This window comes from Rhinolophus sinicus, chromosome 17, assembly GCF_057876585.1.
Source record: "Rhinolophus sinicus isolate RSI-liver-muscle chromosome 17, RSI-T2T, whole genome shotgun sequence".
In the NCBI taxonomy this organism is placed as follows: domain Eukaryota; kingdom Metazoa; phylum Chordata; class Mammalia; order Chiroptera; family Rhinolophidae; genus Rhinolophus; species Rhinolophus sinicus.
This window is the reverse complement of record NC_142517.1, coordinates 63,968,719-63,990,861: the sequence shown is the minus strand read 5'-3', so window position 1 is coordinate 63,990,861 and position 22,143 is coordinate 63,968,719. Positions and strand designations below refer to the sequence as shown.

Sequence of the window (22,143 nt, the reverse complement as noted above, 5' to 3'; positions counted from 1 at the left end):
TATTTTTTACCAGGTATGTGAAACCACATCAGATAACTCTTGAGATTATTTTAACTAATATGTTGAGGAAAATTTTAAGAAAAATATCTTATTATCTGAGAAGTCCCTAATAGAATTTCTCTTTTTACAAATGCTTTAAAAATCCAAAGCTTTTTTTCATATGTATATATTCACAGGTTGCCTGTCATAATAAAATACTGATCTGATAATCCTATGCATGAAATCAACCTCAGAAAATTAAGTGTTCTTCATACTTTTTCATGACTTTCAATTCTGTTCTGCTTTATACTTTTTACTTATTCTAAATATGTTGCAAAAGCCTTCTTATTGGAGGGCAGGGAGAGAAGAGATTTAAAAGGTTTGCTAGAATAAGACAAAGTTAGCTCAGTTTATAAAACTATGTTACTCATGGATTAAATATTGGCATGAACATCTGAGCCAATAAAACTTAATGAACAACATATACAAAAACCATACTAACTTCTCTTATTAATTTCCAGGTTAATTCCAAATTCATGAGTGAACAATGGTCTAGCAGCTTAATTCAATTTAAATGTTTATTGAAAACTATTTTGGTGCCCTTGGATATTAAAATATAGTAAAACAAAGTGCCTGCTCAGAAAGTTCACAAAATAATGAGGCAGTGTATCACATATAAAATTCATTAAGTTTGCTATATGGTTGTTCATTTTTTTTGTATACACTCAAATCAAAGAGAAGAGTATCTATTTCACTGTGGGGGGTCAGCTACCCACAGATATTTCAGAGGAATCCCCATGAGGTTTTCAAAGGAGAAATGGAAAGAGTAGGAAAGAACAGATTGATAGATTCCGTAGTTACCATAAGGATTAATGGCTCGTGACTATTATGTAAAAAAAAAAAAAAAAAAGGAAATGAACTGGGGACCTGAGACCACCTTTCATGGACAATTCAAATCAATTCTGATTAGCAGTAATGATACTACCTGTTTAAAAAATGTCTTAATATTTAACTTTGAAAGCGAACCTACACAACTTCTCTTTTCTGATTTCTGACTTAAATCAGGAAAACTGGAACAGTTAAATCAGAATTAGTTATGAAATTCATTCCAATGAAACATCATAGATATTCAATATTTAAGAAACATATGTAGAATTAACAAGATTTAGAGCTATATTAAACAAACACAGAGAACCCCTACAATGTTTACTAACCTCCATGCAATGAGATTTAATGCTATTCTACACACACAGACTCACATACACACTACAACACAATGTCTGTTAACCTCAATATAATGTATAACTTCATGTCACCAAATGGATGGTAAACTAGTACAGTGGTACCTCGGTTTTTGAATGTAATCAGTTACGGAAGATTGTTCGAGTTCTGAAACATTCGAAAAGAGCTGACAGCTAGACTTCAGGATCTTGCACTCAGCAGAAGCCGTGTGACATGTTCGACTTCCGAGGCATGTTCGAAAACCGAAGCATTTACTTCTGGGCTTACGGCATTTTTAAACTGAAATGTTCGTCAATGGAGTCGTTCGAAAAACGAAGTACTACTGTACTGATATTTCATTTATCCCGGGGAGTCATGCTTAGGACTAAAAGGGACCAAAAAGCCAGATATTCCAAAGAGCTCTGGGGTGCTAATTCCATGATTTCATGTCACCTTCAAAACACCTATAGACAGTGACGTGGAACTATAGTAGGGTGATGACTATGTTCCTTGCATGTAAATGCAAGATGACAAGAAAATACAGAAATGAAAAAGTGTTGTTTTAGAGGTGGCCTACTGCTACAAATTGATCTTGGACCAACTTGCAACAGATAAGCCCTAAATGAAAACGAAGTCTTAAACCATCAACAACAAACTGAGTTTCTACTAAAATCTATTAAATAAGTACAAACCAATATTAGCAGAAAAGTGAATTATAAGAACTGGACAAAAAGTGCAAAAAAGCTCTCCATGTAAAGGTTTATAAGATACGGTGGCAAGTATGGGCTATGGACTCATCACAGCTATACACTTAAGTTTCCTGGGCAATTTCATTTGTATCATGTATGAATTGATTAAAATTAATGACAATTCTAAAACTATATTCAGTAGAGAAATGAAACAATTCCAATAAGCTAAACACATGACAAATAGAATGGCAGTATACCCAGAGAATTGTGAGCTTAAGCTCATCAAGTGAAAGCCTGGGGACAGGAAAAAGGCTAAATGGCTGCTATAGAGCAGAGGTCAGCACACTATGGCCCAACCTCTGTTTTTGTAGAGCCCGTGAACTAAGAATTGACTTCACAGATGATCAATTTGCAATCAATTTTATGATAGGGAATACTAACTTTGCACCCAATTAAATGTTGAGAGCTCCCCCGCCAAATAACTCCATTCTAGTAATTAGACTGTATTACAAAAAAATTATACGTAGTTACTGTATTTTGAATTTCATTAACGAAAAATCTGTGGAAATTTGTTTTCTCTTTTGCTATATATCTCTAGGATATTCTTGATTTGCATTTAGTCCACAGAGCCCAAATATTTTATCTAGCCCTTTACAGAAAAAGTTTGCCAATCCCTGTATCAGAATATTAATTTGAATAATGGGGAATATATAGGCTTTTGGGAGACAAAAAGGTCAAAATGTTTGAATTTAGATCTGAGTATAGTGAGGCAATCAGGAAGGAAGTAGATCTGTTGAACAAAGTTTAAAGGTTCAATTTGAAACTAAAAGATGGTTATCAAAAAATAAAACACACAAAAAAACAAAGAACAACAAAAAACAAAAATCACTACAAACACTTTGGTGGTCTCAGATGCACACCATAAGAAATTACACGGATAGGAAGGGGGATTCTTGATCACACACTGATCTTTTCAACCACACTTGTACAAACTGATACCTAACAAAAGCACCTTATCAAAAACTAACATTTTCATAGAATGAAGTACAAGGATTTTAAAATAACTTAATCATGGTCCTGTGTACAACTGGTAAAAGCTACCGAGGAGTTATGTATGGCTCAGTACAACAAAAACTAAATTCAAGCTGTCCAGATACAGAACAGGCTGCATTCCCAAGTAGTGATCTGATGGCTGGAAGTATTCAAGAAAACACTGGAAAACCATCTGTCATTCAAGAAAACACTGGAAAACACTGGAATGTAACTAAGAAGGTTCTTACACTGGACAGAGGATTGAACTACATGACCTTTAAGGAGATTTTCAATTTCACACTTCTATGAAACATTTGGAAAATCAAGAATAAAGCCCCCAAAATAGATGTTGTTGCTTTGGCCAAACTGTAACCTTAGAGTGAACCAATTTAATGGTCTAAATGTACAGACATTAGATTTTTTTAAAAAAGAGGTGGGAACTTCTTTAAGATCTGAAATATTAAAAACTTTTAAAAATTACATTTAAAAACTCAATTCAAATCTCCCCCCCCCACTGTTCTTAAGGGACAATATTAATTCCAAGATAATATTTTGAATCTGTTGTTATTAAAAGTGTTGACAGACCTAATAAATAAAATTATATTAAACTGATGAGTCAAATTTCTGTTTCTATAAGTGATGTACTTGTATATATAGATACTCATTCTTCCATTTTACAAATATCAATATATTAAATAAATGCAAGCATTTCCTATGTGCTCAGCAAAGTATTAGGAACAAAGTACATGGTGAGCAAAATCAGACATAGTTTGTGCTTGTATTCAGTTTATATACAATTTAGTGATCTTACAGTTGTGTACTTTACAGATGTATCCTTTTTTGCATCAGATATGCAAAATGGCTTTTCCAGGATCATACAGCAGAAAAATAACTCAATTAGAAACCAAAGGCTGTGTTCTTACACTTCCTCTATAGCTAAACTTGCTTTGTGATCTTGGATCACTGTCTCCATTTTTAAGTTTTTCATGGAGGTGTGTGTTATACGCACTTAGAATAATAACAAAATGCCTTCCAGTTCAAAAATTCCAATTCAAATCTCACCTTGATTATTTCCACCAATTGATCCACACCACTGTCCCCTGGAAATATTGGTTGTCCTAGCAACAGCTCAGCCAGCACACAGCCTGCAGACCATACGTCTGAAGAGAAAAGAAACAAAGGCTCATTAATATTGTGTAGCTTAAGTTGAGTTGAAAAATATTTATATACATTTTCTAGTTTCACTTTGATCACGGAATAAATATTAAAACCAAAAGATTGTACAATCCAGAACAGAGGAAAAAAGTCATCAAACTATTCCTAATGCATTTTAAAACTGTATTAAACTTAACGAAAGAGGAAACAAGGCTAATAACATTCAAAAAAAAGTAAAGTCTATTTAATTATCAAATATCAGGTTCAAGTCTTCAACAACCAAGACAGGGGAATATAGTACCAAAACTTAAGGCATGATTATCTACTTATCATATTTAAAGTGACACATTAGCCGGTGTTAACAGAGTAGCAACAACGAAGGGTTCAATCTCCTGTACATAGAGTTTTAAGCCAATGCAAAATCTGAGAAAAATTTTTAGACCTCAAATAGTTGACTTTTATGCGATAATATGGACAGGAAAATGTGCTTAAATATGTCATATAATTTTTAAATGCAAAGATACAATATACTGTATTTTGAAAATTCACTTTTAAGTCAAAGTGGAAACTTCAATCCCTGAAGAAAATTTTTAAAAAGTATTTAATTAATAAATTTTAATAATGTATAAATAAATTTAATTAATAAATTAAAAAAATAATTTAAAGCATACATCCTGCCTTTCCAAAATCATCCTGGTTTAGATCTATTGTCCTAGGATAATTACTAATCGCATCCCCTTTCTCCTTTAATAGTATTACCAAGCGGGAAGATAAGTTATATGGTCACTCTATCTATAGCCCATCATTAAGACTTCCTGCAAAGAAAAGCTAATTTTCAGTTTCTGGATGCCTGAGATTGCTGGGTTTTGTATGAACCAACAATCAAGTGCTTTAGGGAGATAAACATAAATCATTGCTGGGCATTCCTATCTAACAGTAGGGAAGGAGAACAGTGGAATGGCATGGGGACAGACAACAAATAATTTAAGAGGTCAGATATGGTGACATGCACTCTCAAGAGGAACTAGTAATTGCTGCTCCAGTGATTCTATTTAGTAACCGAGAAAAATAATGACACAAAATTCATTTAAGAAATTTAAGTCAGTTTTGTCCACTTTCATATAATGACAACCAAGACACCTATTTTGCAGACATAGGTCAAAAAAGCCCTCCTTGATAATATTAGGAAATTGCTAAATGAAACAAATACGAAAATCTGCTAGGAAATCTTACTCAAAGCTAATAGTAACATTAACTCTTAAAATCAAATCCAGTGGAAAACATCTATCTCCTTATTAATGTAAATGCTTTATTTTGATCTAGGTTTCAAAGTATCCCTTTACCTCGCTAATTAGGTTAAAGGTAATATGCACTCACTTCTTTCCTCTATAATACAGAATAATTCATCTCAGAAGACAAGGCTGGAAAAATTGTAGGGGAATAATTACACTTTCATTAAAAAAGCACGGAAGACACTTTCTTAGGCAGGATTCAAGCTACAAATATGGGAGACAGGGAGTAAAACATTAAGGAATACTATTGCTTAGTGGTTGCCACAGAAGATTAATAATCAAAGGTTCAAGTGGCAACTATACTAGTGGTGTTCAGTATATGTTAACTCAGGCAAATTACTAAAACCAAGATATTTATCATTCATTTTTTTGAGAAATACCAAAATCTGTTCTTACCTCACAATGGACAAATGGATGATATTCTCCAACAAGAATAAAAGAACAGAAAGAACAAAAAAATAAGTGCTTTGGCACACTGAATTTTCTGTTTATTTGGGATTTGAGCTAAAATGGTATACTATTTCCTACTTAACTCTAATTCATGGTAAAAGCAATCTTTCAAGAGCATCTATTAATAGCTTAACACGTTTACTTCACAGATAAGGAAATTAAGGCATAATAAAGTTCAATGACTTGTCCAAAGTGACACTACTGAACAGCAGAGATAGGCCTGGAGCTGAATTTCAATTCCCAGTCAAGATACCACTGTCTTAAATAACTACCTATCACAGAATAACTAACTGTTTCTTCAAGGGTCTGTAAGTTCAATTCCTTATCAAGCAGCTGTTTCTCACGCTGCCATTTCTCAGTAAGACAATATAACAGGACCATCAGGCTTACCTCTGGTTATACCCAAATACGGTAATAATATAGCCAGAACCAACTACTCTTTCACTTCAAAAATCACTGTTAAAAATTTCTAAAATGTACCTGTATTAGTACACTTTTAAATACCTTTGTTTTTGTCTGTTTATAAATCTTCCAGAGTCTTCAGAGGTAAGTATCCTAAATCTAAAAAGGGAGGCCAAATTTAGGCTCCTTGGGGTTCAAAAGGCCCCAGAATTAGATCAGTGGCACATGGTGAGTCCTAAGCCAAGAAAGTCAGAAGTCAGAATCTGGCCTTAGCCACGCAAAGGAGGCTACTGAAAAGCAGGTGCTCCTAACACCCAGAGAACTGGTTCCTAACTGATAAAACAGACTATACTGTCCTTTTGTGAGAAGATTCCAAAGAACTGCCAGGCACACGGACATTTATTGAAGTAATGCACTCTTAAGAAGGTCAAAGGTTTATATACACATGCTTTAATGTGTCAGATGATGTGGTCATAACTTTTTTAAAAGAAGCAAACTGCATCTACTCAGGCACAACTCATCCCAGTAGCTGGTATGCAGATGATCAGTAGCATGTATCTGAATAAAATATAAAGCAGCTGGAAAATCCCTCTCTAAAGATAAAGGGCTGAAATGTGCTCTTGGAGAGAGTCAAGTTAACCACAAAAAGAATACTACCTTTCATCTCTATAGTACTTTTTACTGACATTTTATTTAATCCTCACAGCCACTCAGAAAGGTAGGCAGAACTATTAGTAATGTCCACTTGACAGCTTAGTTAAGTAGTAATAAACCTGCAACTCACTTCTCATTTATCCCTTAACACTGCCAAATAATGCAGCCATGATGAAACCTGGAGCAACACACACACACACACACACACACACACACACACACACACACACACACAATTACACTCTCTATCCCCCAGTGCTACAGGTCCCAAGTATGGTGTGCAGAGCCGCAAGCCCCTGGACCTTTTCAGAGTTCCTGAAAGGCAAAGCTATTTTTATAAAATACTAAGATGTTATTTGCCTTTTTCACTGTGTTCACAATTGCACTAGTGGTACAAAAGAAATGGTGGATAAAACTTCTGGCCCCTTGGCATAATAAAAATGGAAATGTGTTTCTGTTTAGAGGTCTTTGTTCACCAGAGAATTTCTACTTGTATCAAAAAACAAAAACTATACAAGTTCTGATTATTCTTAGTTTTCTGTTACTGAGGTGGTGGTGGTGTTTGTTTGCTTGGTATTTGTATGCTTTTGTTTCTGTTTGGACTAAGGAATTCTCTTCAGAAACAATATATAACAATACAATAATTCCGACCTCCACTCACACCTCGCCTAAGGCCTAAGGCTTTCTTAGCTTCCTATTCATGTCTACCTGATCATACACTCTGTGTTTACTCTGACGCGTGGGCAGAAGGGGGCAGAAGAGGTCAGTGAAGATTGAAGCAAATTGTCTGTATTCAATGCCTTCTATCATTAAAGATCCTTCATGAAAACTTCTACAGAATCGTGGGTTTAGCCAAACTACTAATGAAGAAGTCAGAGTGGTTTTTTTAAACCTGAATTAAAATCAACCAATTGAGACAGCACAGTAGGAATATCAACAATATGGTCATCCCATTACTATCACCGTAAACTTCATGGATGCAAATTCTCTAACTGGTGATCAAGCTCAGAAGTGAGTATTTCAGGGGAATTAAAATTTAGAAAAAGGAAAGAAAAGTATATTTAGGATTTATTTGGAAGTTTAAGTTAAAAACAAATGTAATCATAAAGAAATCATGCACTCATAAAGTGAATATTAAATATTATTATTCTAATAATCGAAGAAACCTAAAAGGAGAATCATAAATACAGTTTAAGTTCTAAAAGGTAAAATTGAAAACATTCTACACATTTTTTGCATGTCAATCTTTAAGAAGAAAGATTTTAGGGCATATCTATCTTTACATTTAAGTTAAAGTATAGATTAGTAATACTAAATGACTAAAAACAAGATTAAGTGATTAATGACAAGCCATTACTCAGATTTAGTACTTACCTATACTAGAGGTATAATCAGTGGCTCCAAAGATCAACTCTGGGGCCCTATAGTACCGAGAACAGATATACGAAACATTGGGTTCTCCTCGGACCAGCTGCTTTGCACTAATAAAAAATAAAAATAAAAATAAAAAGCAGAAAGTCTTTTAACTAAATCTAAACCTTAAGAAATCCTAAACTGCTATCATTCACACAACACTGAATGTTTATCTAAGTCATACAATTCCAATCATGCAGCATATGAAAAAGAAAATATGAACCATATCTATCTGACAAATGAAACATAATTTTAACATAACATTAATTTAAAAAATAATAGTAATTTTTAAAGACTTCATTTCATAACTGTCACCTAAGGAAAAAGAGATAAAAAGTCACAAAAGGATAAATGCTGGATTTCTTCTGATCCTTTGTTCCCTAAATTCCATCTCCAAAACAAAATACAAAGAAGAAAGGGCAGAAAAGTAAGAGGTATCTCTCCCTATCAAAAGGCACAGTAATAGATTATAACATAAGAATGAACACTCTTTACCCTTTTTTTTTTAAGGGTAAGAAATTGGCTACTCTTTTATAATTTGACTTCTGACTCAGAATGAGTATCAATATCCTAAGGCTCACAGACCCAATCTAATTCATTTCCCCACCATCTCTGTCAATTTATTAACTGTCTAAACATCCATTACCCAATAAAAAAGACAGGCTCACTCCTTCAGGGCAGAGATGGTTCAGAGATGAATCTAACTCTGTTGTCCTAAGTTCAATTACATGTTCTCTTAATCCAATTTTCCTTCCGAAACTTTGTGGCATGTATTTTAAATATTAAAGTAAATTAAAATCAGTTTCTTTTAAGATGTCTCTCAAGATAACTTGAAGACAAACTGAAATAAAAAAACAGCCGTAGAAGCTAACTATTTTGACATATAATAATAGCAAAAATAAATACAGGAAATGAATACAAACAACAAAATAAAAATAAAAATATAAGTAACAAGAGAAGGTAAAAAATTTTGGGGGGTAAAGGTACGGGAAAATCAGAGTAGAGATGGATGAAAGTGGTCACAAGGGTTTCAAAGTTTGGGCTTTCTTTTCTTCCATTTAGTTCTGGTCCATGATAACTCTGACCTTAACCCATTTTTCTTTCATCACAAGATTTGAAGGTGGGAGGCAGTTTATTTTTTAACATTTTCCACAAGTACTGACACACAGCAACCATTTCATAAATTAAAAAATATTACTCCCTGTTTTTAAGCTATATGAAAGTTGAGATATTTTTTCAGCATAACTGATAAAACCTTTCTACCTTATGAAGAATTTTTTTCATTAACAAGACAAACTCCAATTATATAGTCAGAAATTCACTATAAGATAAAGAAGATATTACTGGAAACTCCGCAGCCTGTAGATTTCTTCACTGCTTGATGGAGTTACGTTCTTTCGTTTCAAGTGAGTCTGGCTGTAACTTCCTGCCCTTTGAGGGTTGAGAGCGTCTAATACCGTAATCACATATAGTCCTAAGAAAGCCCAACTAGCCCTTCACCTACCTCCAGGTCCTGTTTCATCCAGTAAAGAATTACTGCTAAGACAGTAATACTGTTTTCTTTAAGTCACCACCAACCTGGCACTAAGGATCTAAAGTATATCCCAAACTCTACTTGCCTAAACAAACTGTTAAAAACCAAAAAGGGCTTTGTTATCAGAGCTATTAAAAATGAGGTATTACCATACAAGTGAAGTCCCTGTCCCAAATACATTAGAACAAAGCGATTTCTATATCCCAACAGAATGACCCATTGCAACAGTGTAGACACTCTGGTGGAAGCGGAAACCCTACTGAACTTGTCGTCTGTCTTTTCCAGTCCATACCAATCAGATACTCTCAGTGGGGGAGACACTTCATAAAAACAAAACTCATCTGATTTAGGTAGTTGGTCCTACAGATAATAATAGTAGTGCTTTGTTTCAGGCATCAAATAAAGAGTTTTGATTTAATATCCTTCACCATTTCTTATAGTTGAAAGGACAGAGTTATAGCCTCCAAAATGAGTTGCATCTTGTAATAGGTGTCTGAAATTAGAAAACTATTAAAAGGGAATGGTCTGAAAGAGGAAACCCTTGTGATACTAAGAAGAATTAACTCATGACAGAGCAGATGGGCTTATTAAGACTCTCTCTCAAGAGACAGCCTGTGGAAAATACATCCTATATTAAACCTAGACTTTAAATTTGGGTTGACATAAAAGTATTACAAAGAGGTAGAAATACAGATATTAGCACTGGGTCAATATCTATAAAGAGTTGAGTTGAAAAATAAAAATTTGAGAGAATGAAAAAAATTGGAGAGAATCCAAGTTACTCAGACATGTCTTAGAGACTGAGAGGAGAGCGAAGACTCTAGGTGATTACACTAGAGAGAAGGTAGAAGGTAACTGACTGAGTTACATGGGGATACAGGCTTGGCTTCATGTTGAAAGGTTAGATCAGAGAGGTAAAAGATGCTGAACACTATGGAGATGGAAAGGATGAAGTCTTATTACACACTATGTTACCAAGGATTGAGTTTAAGAAAACAGAAAGTGCATTGGAATTTGCAGAAAAGGGAGGATAAGAGATTAAATTATAGTGGGAAAAGAAGAAAATACTGCTATTAGACCTCTTACTGCACCTCTAAATTGCGATTAACTCTGAAGATACACAGTAATGTATAATAAGTATTTTTTAAAAATTAGTTCTTACTGAAAAAGAAATACATACACATAATAAAAATTCAAACAACACAAAAGTACAATCAATGAAAAAGTTCCCTAACTATACTATACTATACTCCCAGTTCCCCTTCCTAGGGGCAAATAGTATTATGGATTTATTATATATCATTCCAGAAATAAGCCATGCATGTATCTGTATACATATGACTACATTCTGTGTGTCTTTAAAACACCAAAGATAGCATACTATATGTACAGTCTTGACCTTGCTTTAATTTAGTATTTCTTAGAGATCACTCCTTTTCCGTTCATAGAGAGCCAGCTCATGCTTCTTCACAGCTACATGTACTACATTATATGCATAGGTACCATAATCTATCTCGTCATTTTCCTACTGACAGACATTTATAAACAATGCTATGATAAAAATCCCCGTATACACACTATTTTGTAAATGTGTATTTCTAAGGGAATAATTCCTTAGAAGTTAAATTGCTGGGCAAAGACTACATGCATTTATAATTCTGACAGAATTTACCAAAGCTACCCTCGCAAGAAACTGCTCTAATTTATATTCCTTGAATGAGAACTATAGCTTTTTTAGACTGACATTATAAAAGAAATATATTTAAAAAGAACATATGGGGTAGAAAGGTGAGGTAAGAGGGGAGAAAACAGGGAGAGGAGAGCTAGCTTACCTTCCAAAGTCACAGAGTTTTAAGACAGCTGTATCAGGGTCCAACAAGAGGTTCTGTGGTTTAATATCCCGATGGCAGATTCCAAAGGAATGAATATAGGCTAAACTTCGGAACAGCTGATACATATACAACTGGAATAAATAGTAAAAATTAATTGAATACCTCCTATCCCAAACAAATCAGAAACCTTAAGCAGTAAATGAAGTAACAGATTTTTCAGAACAAAACAGGTGAAATGCCAGGGATTATTAGCACTCAACCTTCCTGTAACAAGTTTCATGTCATTTCTGTATCAATCAACTAATTAGTTTCATTAACTACATGTTCTATTTGTACCATCCTTTAATAACTTAAAAAGGGAGATTTTACAATGTGCTTGTAACTTTTTATTTTACTTACATCTCACAACAAGCCTAAGATGGGGTGTTTTTTTTCCCAAATAGATAAAAAACTCAGAGAGGTATTCCAAAAGCATGTGACTAATAAGTAGCAAAGTTTAGACCAAACGCCAAGTCTTCTGTTTTTTTAAGTTCATCATTCTTTAAAAGTATTTGCAGTTTCATCTTTAGAACAATAATTCTCAGAGATGTCAGCCCCAGAGGTTACTGATACAGTGGCCTGGAAAAATTCACATGTTAATTGAGAAAAATCTATAATTAATGATTTATTACAACATCAGTAACCTTGTAAAGAGCATCACTATACTTCCTATTAATATCCTCCAGAAATAAGTAGACTTTAAAATGCTATTTAAAAACAGATCCTAGCTGATTACTGACATCAACTTAAAAGAATATTTATTTCAATTTTATTAGGAAAAAAGTACTGAGAACTGGGACTGCAGGAAAGAATCAGACCCTTGATTGACTTTATGAAGAAAGTAAGTATAGTTGACCCTTGAACAACATGGGTTTGAACTGCATGGATCCATTTATATGTGGATTTTTTTTCAACAACTATGTATGTTGAAAAAATTTTTAGAGAGTTCCTTACTACCGTGAAACAATCACATATCAATTACACCAGGCTACCATGAAGCTATCATACTGCTACTTCTTTGTTACCAATGCATGAATTGTTATACCCGTAAATAAATGAATTTCTTTTTCACATTATCTTTTCATTTTTGATGTCTACTGTTAGTAATACATACCGTGTTTCCCCGAAAATAAGACCTAGCCGGACAATCAGCTCTAATGCATCTTTTGGATCAAAAATTAATGTAAGACCCGGTATAATATAATATAAGACTGGGTCTTATATTAATTTTTGCTCCAAAAGACGCATTAGAGCTGATTGTCCGGCTAGGTCTTATACTTGGAGAAACACGGTACGCTATCTACCGTGTTTTGTATCATATAAGACAATATTGCCGTAGGTACTGAAAGAGACGATTTATTTTGTAAACAGATAATAAACTTACAGTATCAATAAACACAGTATAGTATTGTAAATGTACTTTCCTTATGATTTCCTTAATATTCTTTTCTCTAGCTTACTTTATTTTAAGAATACAGTATATAATACATGCAGCATACAAAACATGTGTTAATTGCCTGTTTATGTTATCAGTAAGGCTTCCAGTCAATGGTAGACTATCTGTAGTTAAGTTTTAGGGGAGTCAAAAGTTATAGAATTTCTGACCGTGAGTGCACATGGTGGGGGTCAGTGCCCTTAACCCCCTGTATTAAAGGGTCAACCTTCTGTTTTTCCCAAGGTCAGTGTTCTGGTTCACTTTTAAATTTTTCTGACTACTCACCTCTGACCTCTACCCCAAAGTTATATACCACGTGAAGAATTTTTGAAATGATTGAAACCAAAGATACCAGTGTCTTGGTAAAAACAACAACAAAAAAGACAATTAAAGATCAGGTAAAGCATTGACATAAGGCACCATATTTAGAAGTTATTGTTAAGACTTAGTTAACTAAAGTTAACATGGGACCTACTTTCCTTCAAACGGGCATGATGAAAACTGCCGACAGGTGAATGTCAGTACATGCTTGCTATACTGAACTAAAGCTGGAAAAGTCTAAGCCCTCTTTGACACATTTTTTGCGGGAAACGAGTAAACTTGTCATATCGCCTCTAGTTGGAACCGGCAAAAATTTTGCAAAGTAAATAAATAGAGACCTCTTTTTAAACTAAAACACTGAAAGTTTCATAGAAAAATATCAAATAGATCGAAAGATATGAATATTTTACGGAAAGTCTAATTTTGGCGAGAAAATGTCAAAAAAGCCCCGCGTTATGACGCGATTTGGCGGGAAAATGCCCGCTTACATTAAAATGAAGCACGATGTAAAATGTACAGATAAGATCTTCAATTGGGTCAGCATTTTGCCACCAAAGTTAAAATTAAGGAATTTACGTAAATTTTAAAAGCCTTGTAACTGTTATTGTATCATTCTTCACAGAATCAGTCTCCAAGTCTTAAAGCTTACTCTCAGAATTCTAAGAGTTTAAGTTCACTACAGCTAAGAAAATATGTTTCCATAAGAAATTGAACTCACAGACATTAATTTACTAAAGGAGAGACTTTATTAACTCTGTATCAGGTACTAATGTCTAGGCAAAAATTAGTGGGGGGAAAAAACACTTTCTTTGTCAAAAATGTTTAAGAGTTTAAATAAGGTTAAGGTGTCTTTTTACTCTATTCAGTCCCCTGCAAGATCTACTCTATCTACATTCTCTTCACTTTATCTTTGGAAAAGTCAAGATAAAGAATGAAATATGCAATTTTATATCTTTTATTGTTGTTGTTGGACTCTGTAAAAGAGTATTTCTAGGATAACGGAGGCTTACTACACTAGAAAGATAGCAATAATGAGAAAAACAACGGATTGTGTGTCAGGCACTATTCTAAGCATTTTGCATGTAGTACTTCATTTAATCCTTATGTAACAGGCTCTACTATTATTTCTGTTTTACATATAAAGTAACTGAAGCACAGAGGTTAAGCAATTTGTCCAATATCACACACTTAATATTCTGTAGAGGCTTGGATAAGTACTGCTCTTTTAATTATTTCTTTCTTTCTTTTGCCATATTCTTATTCCATTAACGAAATGTGCAAAACTGTAATTGTTAAATAGCTTGATCACTAAGTAAAAGACTAGAATGATAAACACTTAGAAACTCAGAGATATTTAACACGTTTAAATTCAAGATTTATTTAACATGTACTGTCAAACCAAATGTGTTTCCTCCATTTGTTTATTTGATTCTTGCAATCACTCTGTGAGATACACGCATCCTAATTTTTACAGGCGAGGTGACTGAGGCCTAATTAACAGTTGAACACAATGTGAACCCTATTACAAAGTTATCAAATCTAACTAAGTCCAATGTCCTCTCCTCTGTGCTACTAAACCTGTTTAAAACAAATAGTGGAATAATAATTTTGTTCATGATTCACAAAAATGCATCCAGCTCCCTTGTGTACCCAGAGCCTGTCCTTAAACATAACATTTCAATTAAAAAAAAATTCAAGTTTACAACGATGATTGCCAGCCATCTGTTTTAGAGTTGTGTTTTAAAGCCCACTTATTTTTAAAAAGCTCATCAGAAAAGAAAAGGTGCTCAAACACTTAACATACATATAACCATCATCAGCTACAAAGTGATTAGTACTATAAAAGCAGTGAAGAACGAGGTTTGAAGCAATAAGGTCATAGAAATACTCAACTCCCCCAGAAAAAGTGCAAGTCAAAAAACAAAACATCACAAAGAACTACAGCTCCCATTTTGGTAACGTGTGCCAAACAGGTTCTTATTAGGTGGTGAAGTCTGTGAAGGCAAAAGTTATATGTGTTTATCACTTTTATTTCCATCTCCCAATCCAGGATTTTTCACACACAAAAAACTTTTCATAAACTATGTAGAATGAGTAAGTGAACGGCATCAACTTATCAATTCCAGACAATGTTTTTATCTTTCCAGACCCTTAAAGATAAGAATAGACTTGTGTCCTCAAAGAATAATGTCCACAGCCAATAGATTTGACTCTAAAAGGACTGTGGTTATACCGTTTCCCCAAAAATAAGACCTAGCCAGACAATCAGCTCTCATGCGTCTTTTGGAGCAAAAATTAATATAAGAGCCGGTCTTATTTTACTTTAAGACCGGCTCTTACATTAATCTTTGTTCCAAAAGACGCGTGAGAGTTGATTGTCTGGCTAAGATCTTATTTTTGGGGAAACACGGTATAAAAGAACCATTCTTTTTTCCAAAAGTAGGAAAAGGGAATGCTAGATATTTCTTTGTATGCCAACTTCAATATGCATAATAATCTTATTTTTTTCTTAAATACAGATGCCAGAGCATCTAATCCAAATATATGCTGTCAAAAATACAGAGATACACATAAGGTTCTTCACTACATTATTTGTAATAGCAAAAACCAAAACAAAATGACAAACAAAACTGAATGGAAAAACAATGTCCATTAAAATGTGACCAGCTGAATAAATTAGGATATAGTCATGCAACAGATTAATATGCAGCTGTAAAAAGAAAGGCAAAATAGCTGTATGTATGTATCTATCTATCTACCTACCTATCTATCTATCTATCTATCTGTCTACCTACCTACCTACCTACCTACCTACCTACCTACCTACCTACCTACAATAAGAGTGATCTCCAGAACATATTTTTAAATAAGAAAGTGAGGTAGAGGAAATATATACATTATGTAACCATTTACATTAAAAAGAGATGCGGGATAAAATAATTATACACATTTGCTTATTTATAAAATGGTAGGATAAACTATTAAGAAATTTAAATATCTAACTCTGGGGGAGGGAAGGAATAGGGTAGAGGAAATAGGGATAAAAGCTAAACTTATTTAACTGTATATACCTTATTTGGTAGACTTTACTTTAGAACTGTAAATATTTTCTTTTGATGTAAAATTTAAAGCAAAATTAACTTTCAAAAAATTTTAAAACATCATCTATAATAAAGGCAAAATGAAACAAACAAAAGTCAATGAGGCATAATCACACAGATAGGAATTATTCAATGTTTCTTTAAAGTAGAGAAATTTGACTATTCATACCTCATGGGATATACCAGGGGAATACAAAGAGCTGCAAAAATCTCTTAAATTATTTTCAGCCAGTGTTGGTAGCGTTGGTATTGTTATCCTAAGACTATTGTACGCAGTGTGTGGGATAGAAAAAGTAAGTAATTACACAGTCATTGAAAAATGGAATTTTTAATGTTAAGAGATAGGAAATACAGATGGAAGACTGTTAAGCCCTCCAATATTTAATTAGAAATATCAGTATGATCTCATAATATATTTATCTTTGGGATAATAAAAGGATTCATTTTACCTTTGAAAAAATTATCCACATATTTTCTAGCTTTGCACACTAAAAAGACCTAAAAACAATAACCAACCCTGTGGCAATCAGCACCCTTAACCTCCAGACTATGGTCTCTAAATATCATTTCCCAATAAAAGAATAAGCTTTCCTTGAAGAAAAGGCTCATTCCAAGTCTGGGAAAGAAAGGTATAAGATGAACCTAGAACAATGTCGTGCATGCTAGAAAGCAAGGAAGCTATCAAAGATTATTAAGAAGAATACAAGAAGCTTTAAAACAAACACAAAACAACAAGAAAAAGTATGTCATTGGTCACCTTTGGTGAATGATATGAAACCAACTTATAAAAGTTGGTAAATATAGAGACATAATCAAATATATATCCTGTCTTTCTTATATAAACTGTATTTCAGAATAATCAAATAGTTGACATGGGTAAGTTTCTATTTATGGAACTATTCTAGCTTACAAATTAAAGAAGGAATAACATTAAAATATCAACATTTTGTAACCTTTGATGAATTAATGGATGTATCGGCAATTATCAATGGCTACAAGCATCACAAAAAGATATTATCTTCTTCCTTAGGAAAGCACTCAAAACTGTGTATGAAGTAGTCTTGATTCCTACAAAAATTTATCTAATCACCAATTTACAGGAAATACAGAGGGCAGCAATACACTATACTACAGTAATCCAATCAGTAAAATCCAGATTAAGAAACTGTAGGTCAATGACCCAGTTTCTTCAACAAGAAAGAGAGCGTGAGTGTGAATGTGAGGTGGCAGGGGGTGGGAGGTGGGGGTTAGAAATTAAAAGAAACATTAAAGGCACATCAGCCAATTGTAACATGTGGACCTTACTTGGATCCTGACTCTAACAAAGAGATTTAAAAAATATGTATAAGACATATTAGAAATATAAACAGTAACTGGATAATCAGAATTAAGCTGGATAAATTTCTAGCCATTTTGTCATGAGCTCTAGCAAATAAACAAGATGGCACTGATATCAGGTACCAAAAAAATTAAATAACATCTTGATAGTCTATGCATACTGTGTTTCCCCGAAAATAAGACCTAACCGGAAAATAAGTCCTAGCATGATTTTTCAGAATGATGTCTCCTGAACATAAGCCCTAATGTGTCTTTTGGAGCAAAAATTAATATAAGACCCGGTCTAATTTTTGGGGAAACACAGTATTTAAAATTGTCAAAAGTTTAAACTTCAGCTGCAGACACAAAGTATCTACAAATGGCAATAAAACATTGAATTTGATCATACTTATAACTATGTTTTATAATTTTATATGACATGCTTGCTCTTATTTCAGTCTGTGGCACAACGAGGGTATCAGACATTAAATAAAAAGGTACTATGGCTAGTAAAATTAAAGTCCGTAATTGTCTGAAAAAATTCACTTGTCAGAAAGATAACAAGTATCCTTAATACCTGAGTCATGAAACTTTAAAAGGTGAAGGCTTCACACTTTAAAACTGTACAAGAATTTAATGAAGCTCTAGCAATACCTAGCTTTTCTCCCTCAGTCTCAGATGTGATAATATAGTCAAAACACACCCAACCCTCTCCCTAGCTCATGATATACTTTGTAAAATGGGAAATTGTTCCATTTTTCCATACCTTGACATAGATCACAGGGAGCGTCTGTTTGGCTCGACTATAGTGTCTGGCAACTCTGTATACTGTTTCCGGAACATAATCCAGCACCAGATTAAGGTAGACCTCATCTTTCTGAAAAAGGTCATTAAAAACAAATGAAAAAAAAAAAAAAAAAAGATTAGAAACCAGTCTTTATTTAAATAGTCAAATTACAGTAAATGTTCTATACATCCACTTACTCAGATTTAAAAAAAGGTTCACATGTTTAATTTTAATTATACAAAATTAATTCAGAATATAACCACAACAGTAATAATGATCTACCATACCTTTTTATTAATAATTTCATGGAAAAAACATAGCCACTTCGATACTGTTAAGCTTCTTAATCATATTTAAACTATTATTTAGGTTATATGGTATTCAAAATTATCACCTGTCACAGTATTTCATATTTTATAGTTTGAAAATGAATGCCCTCATATCCTATCAGAAAAGGTGTCAGAGTAGTAAAGTGAGTGTTGAATTGAGGGCTAAAAATGTGCATTTCTAACCCTAGCTCTGCTGCTAACTGATGTGTAAATCTCTCTAGGCTTCAGTTTCTTCAACTATAATATGAAAAGTTGGACTAGATAGTCTTCAAAATTTCTCTCACCTATACAAAAAAGATTCTATGGTTATCTGATAGTCTATACGTACTAGAACAACCATTTGTCTTCTACAATTAACTGAAAGAAAAAGAATAACTTATAAAGCAGCAAGTTACCATAGTCACAAGTTTAGTGCAGGTCACATGTTTAAACATCCATTCTCAGCAGCATAAAAACACCAACCCAAGATCAATGGAGGAAAAGAAGGGAATTCCAACTAAGTACCAAGTAAGACAGAGAAACAGAGCACTACCCTTCCCCTGAACGTGTGAATATCAGATAAGTAAACTGAAGGAGAAAACAAAGTTGAATAATCACTGAGTTGAAGTCTAGAATTGGCTACTGAGTGAGAAAATCTGTAGGTGAACAAACTTCCACAATCTTCCCAATTTGATATCATCTTACCTATCAAACTGAGGTGAAGAATTTCAATTCTCAGCATTTACTGAACATTTTCTATGTGTCAGTAGCCATGACAGAGGAAGCAAGGGTACAGGTATAAGAGATGACACCTAAACTGAGTATGAAAGGAGCATTTCATGCAACGAGAAAACCATACTCAAGATGTGGGCTCAAAGAATACAGCAGAGTTCAGAAGAGTTTAGGGACACAGCATGCCACTGACCCTACTACTACCTTTTCACTGTCTCTCACACATTCACGTTCTCCTCTCTTCCCTCCACATCCAGCTTAAATTCCATGATCTATCATTACCTTCACTCTCTGTGGGGGTCAGTAAAGACCAGCAAAGGCGTGCTGCCTGTTTTTATAAAGTTTTATAGGAACACCGTGATGCTCACTCACTTAAGTACTGTCTGTGATGACTCTTGGGCTACGACGGCAAGAACTGAGTAGTTGTGACAGAGACCATATAGTCTGCAGAACCAATATACTTACTATATGACCCTTTATGAAAAAGTTTGCTGAGAGTGTGTGTGTGCGCACATGTGTGTAAGCCCTTCTCTTACGTCATACTTGTTTGATAAACCACAAGTCTGGTTAAGTCCAGCTTTCCACCCATTCCAGGCCTGTACCCAAGAGATGAACACGGCTGCAAACCTAAAATCGTGTTGACTGGTCTCATATTAAATTCATCTTCAAGAAATCCAATCAGCCAGCAATCATACTACATTTGCTATTCACCTTTCCAAGCTACGTGATTTCTTCTCTCCTTCTCTTCACCCTCCAATACCTCTTTGCCCATTCTCACCCTCCGCTGGTGACTTTGCTGGCACCATCCCATGTACCACCCACCATCATCTATCCCCATGCACCCTCTGCCTTCACTTTTCTAGAGATAAGCCAGTTCCTTTCTAATTCCCCATTCCCCTTTTTTGCACACATGTACACAAACCCTGCTACTTGTAAAAAAAAAAAAAAAATACTGTTTTTCCTATTCATAGTCACAGCTTCAGTAATTTTCCTGTCTTTCTTCATCAATTGTTCTCTCTCTGTGGGAGCATTACAATCAGTACACAAACTTGCTGTTATTTTTCCCATTGTTTTAAAAAAAACCTCTAACTGCACTAATTACCATCGTATTTTTTGGTCCCCTTTATGAACAAAATTCCTGAACAGAGGTGTCCACACTGAGATTGTCCAATACCGGTCTTGTCTTAATTCTTTCTAAAACTTATTCCCGTAGAATTTGAGCACCACTACTCCACCAGAATCGTTCATCATCCAGATCCATAGTCTCTCCTGTTGCTGAATCCAATGCCAATTTTTAGTCATCTTATTTCTCCCTTCTACTTGGCTTAGCACTACCATTTGACACAGTTGGTCATGTTCCCTTCTTTGAAACACCTGCTTCACTTGGGTTCTAGAACACTGTACTCTTCTGGTTTTCATCCTACCTTAAAGACAACTCTTCTTGCTCTCCTATTCTGGTTCCTTCTGTTCTCCGTTATCTCTGAAGTAAATGGAGGATCCCAGGGCTCAGTTATCAGATCTTTGTTCTTCACATTTGCTCACTCCCCTGACGAGCTGATACTATTATACATTGATGACTCCCAAATTCATGTATATCCCGGGTCTCTGCCTTTAACTCCAGAGTAGTATATTCAACTGTCTAGGTGATATTGCTCAGGCTAAAAACCTCAGCAGCATCATTAATTCCCCACTCGCCTCTTTTTCGCACACATATACACATATTCTATCTATCTATCTATCTATCTATCTATCTATCTATCTATCTATCTATCTATCTATCACAATTAATTTCAGGGGCAAGGACAGGACTGAAAAGGTTGTTGGATCTGGTATATCATGGTTCATCAAATGGCATGTGAGAAACAGGAGGCAGTTAATTTAGTTTGTTCTTACAAAATCCCTATGTTGAAAATAAGGAGACAGCTGGGAGCTGGTATCTTGAGGAGAAGCAGATAACAAAAATTGTTGATGTGCTTTGTGTTTGTATTTTTTAATGGCTAAGAGACCCCAATTTATTTGTAGGCTGAATGAACAGAATAAAGCTATAAAAAAGGGATAAGTGATAAAGCAAGGTTCTAGAACATCATAAGACGAGAACAAGAACACAAAGAAGCTATACAGTAATTAGCGTGAATCACACAAAACTACACCGAACTTCCAACTCTGCTACGACAAGTTATGTGACCACAAGCAAGTTTCTTAACCTCTCTCAGCCTCAGTTTCCTATAAAATAGTGCTAATGCTGGTATCTACTTTAAAAGACTGTCATAAGATTATAAGAAATAATCCATATAAAGTTCTTTAAGCACATTACCTGGCACATAATAAAGACTCAAATTTTAACTATTATCATCTTTAAAAAGGAATGACACCACTTTTTTTTCTTTCTGTACACCTAAAATAAGTGATTAAGTGTTAGGGAGGATTAAAAGTAAAATGAGTGTATGTCT

The 22,143-nt window shown here is 34.2% G+C and overlaps 1 protein-coding gene across 5 annotated transcripts in view; it reads right to left on the bottom strand.

The window, feature by feature from the left end:
• Nucleotides 1-22,143, bottom strand: part of GSK3B (glycogen synthase kinase 3 beta) — a 190,177-nt gene that overhangs the window by 54,389 nt on the left and 113,645 nt on the right. For all 5 annotated transcript variants that reach the window (XM_074331491.2, XM_019729652.3, XM_019729653.3 and 2 more), the window contains exons 4-7: nucleotides 18,633-18,743; nucleotides 11,654-11,784; nucleotides 8,249-8,355; nucleotides 3,984-4,081 (exon numbers count right to left, since the gene is read on the bottom strand). In XM_074331491.2, coding sequence (XP_074187592.1) covers nucleotides 3,984-4,081; nucleotides 8,249-8,355; nucleotides 11,654-11,784; nucleotides 18,633-18,743 — 447 coding nt within the window. The remainder of the gene's footprint in view (nucleotides 1-3,983; nucleotides 4,082-8,248; nucleotides 8,356-11,653; nucleotides 11,785-18,632; nucleotides 18,744-22,143) is intronic.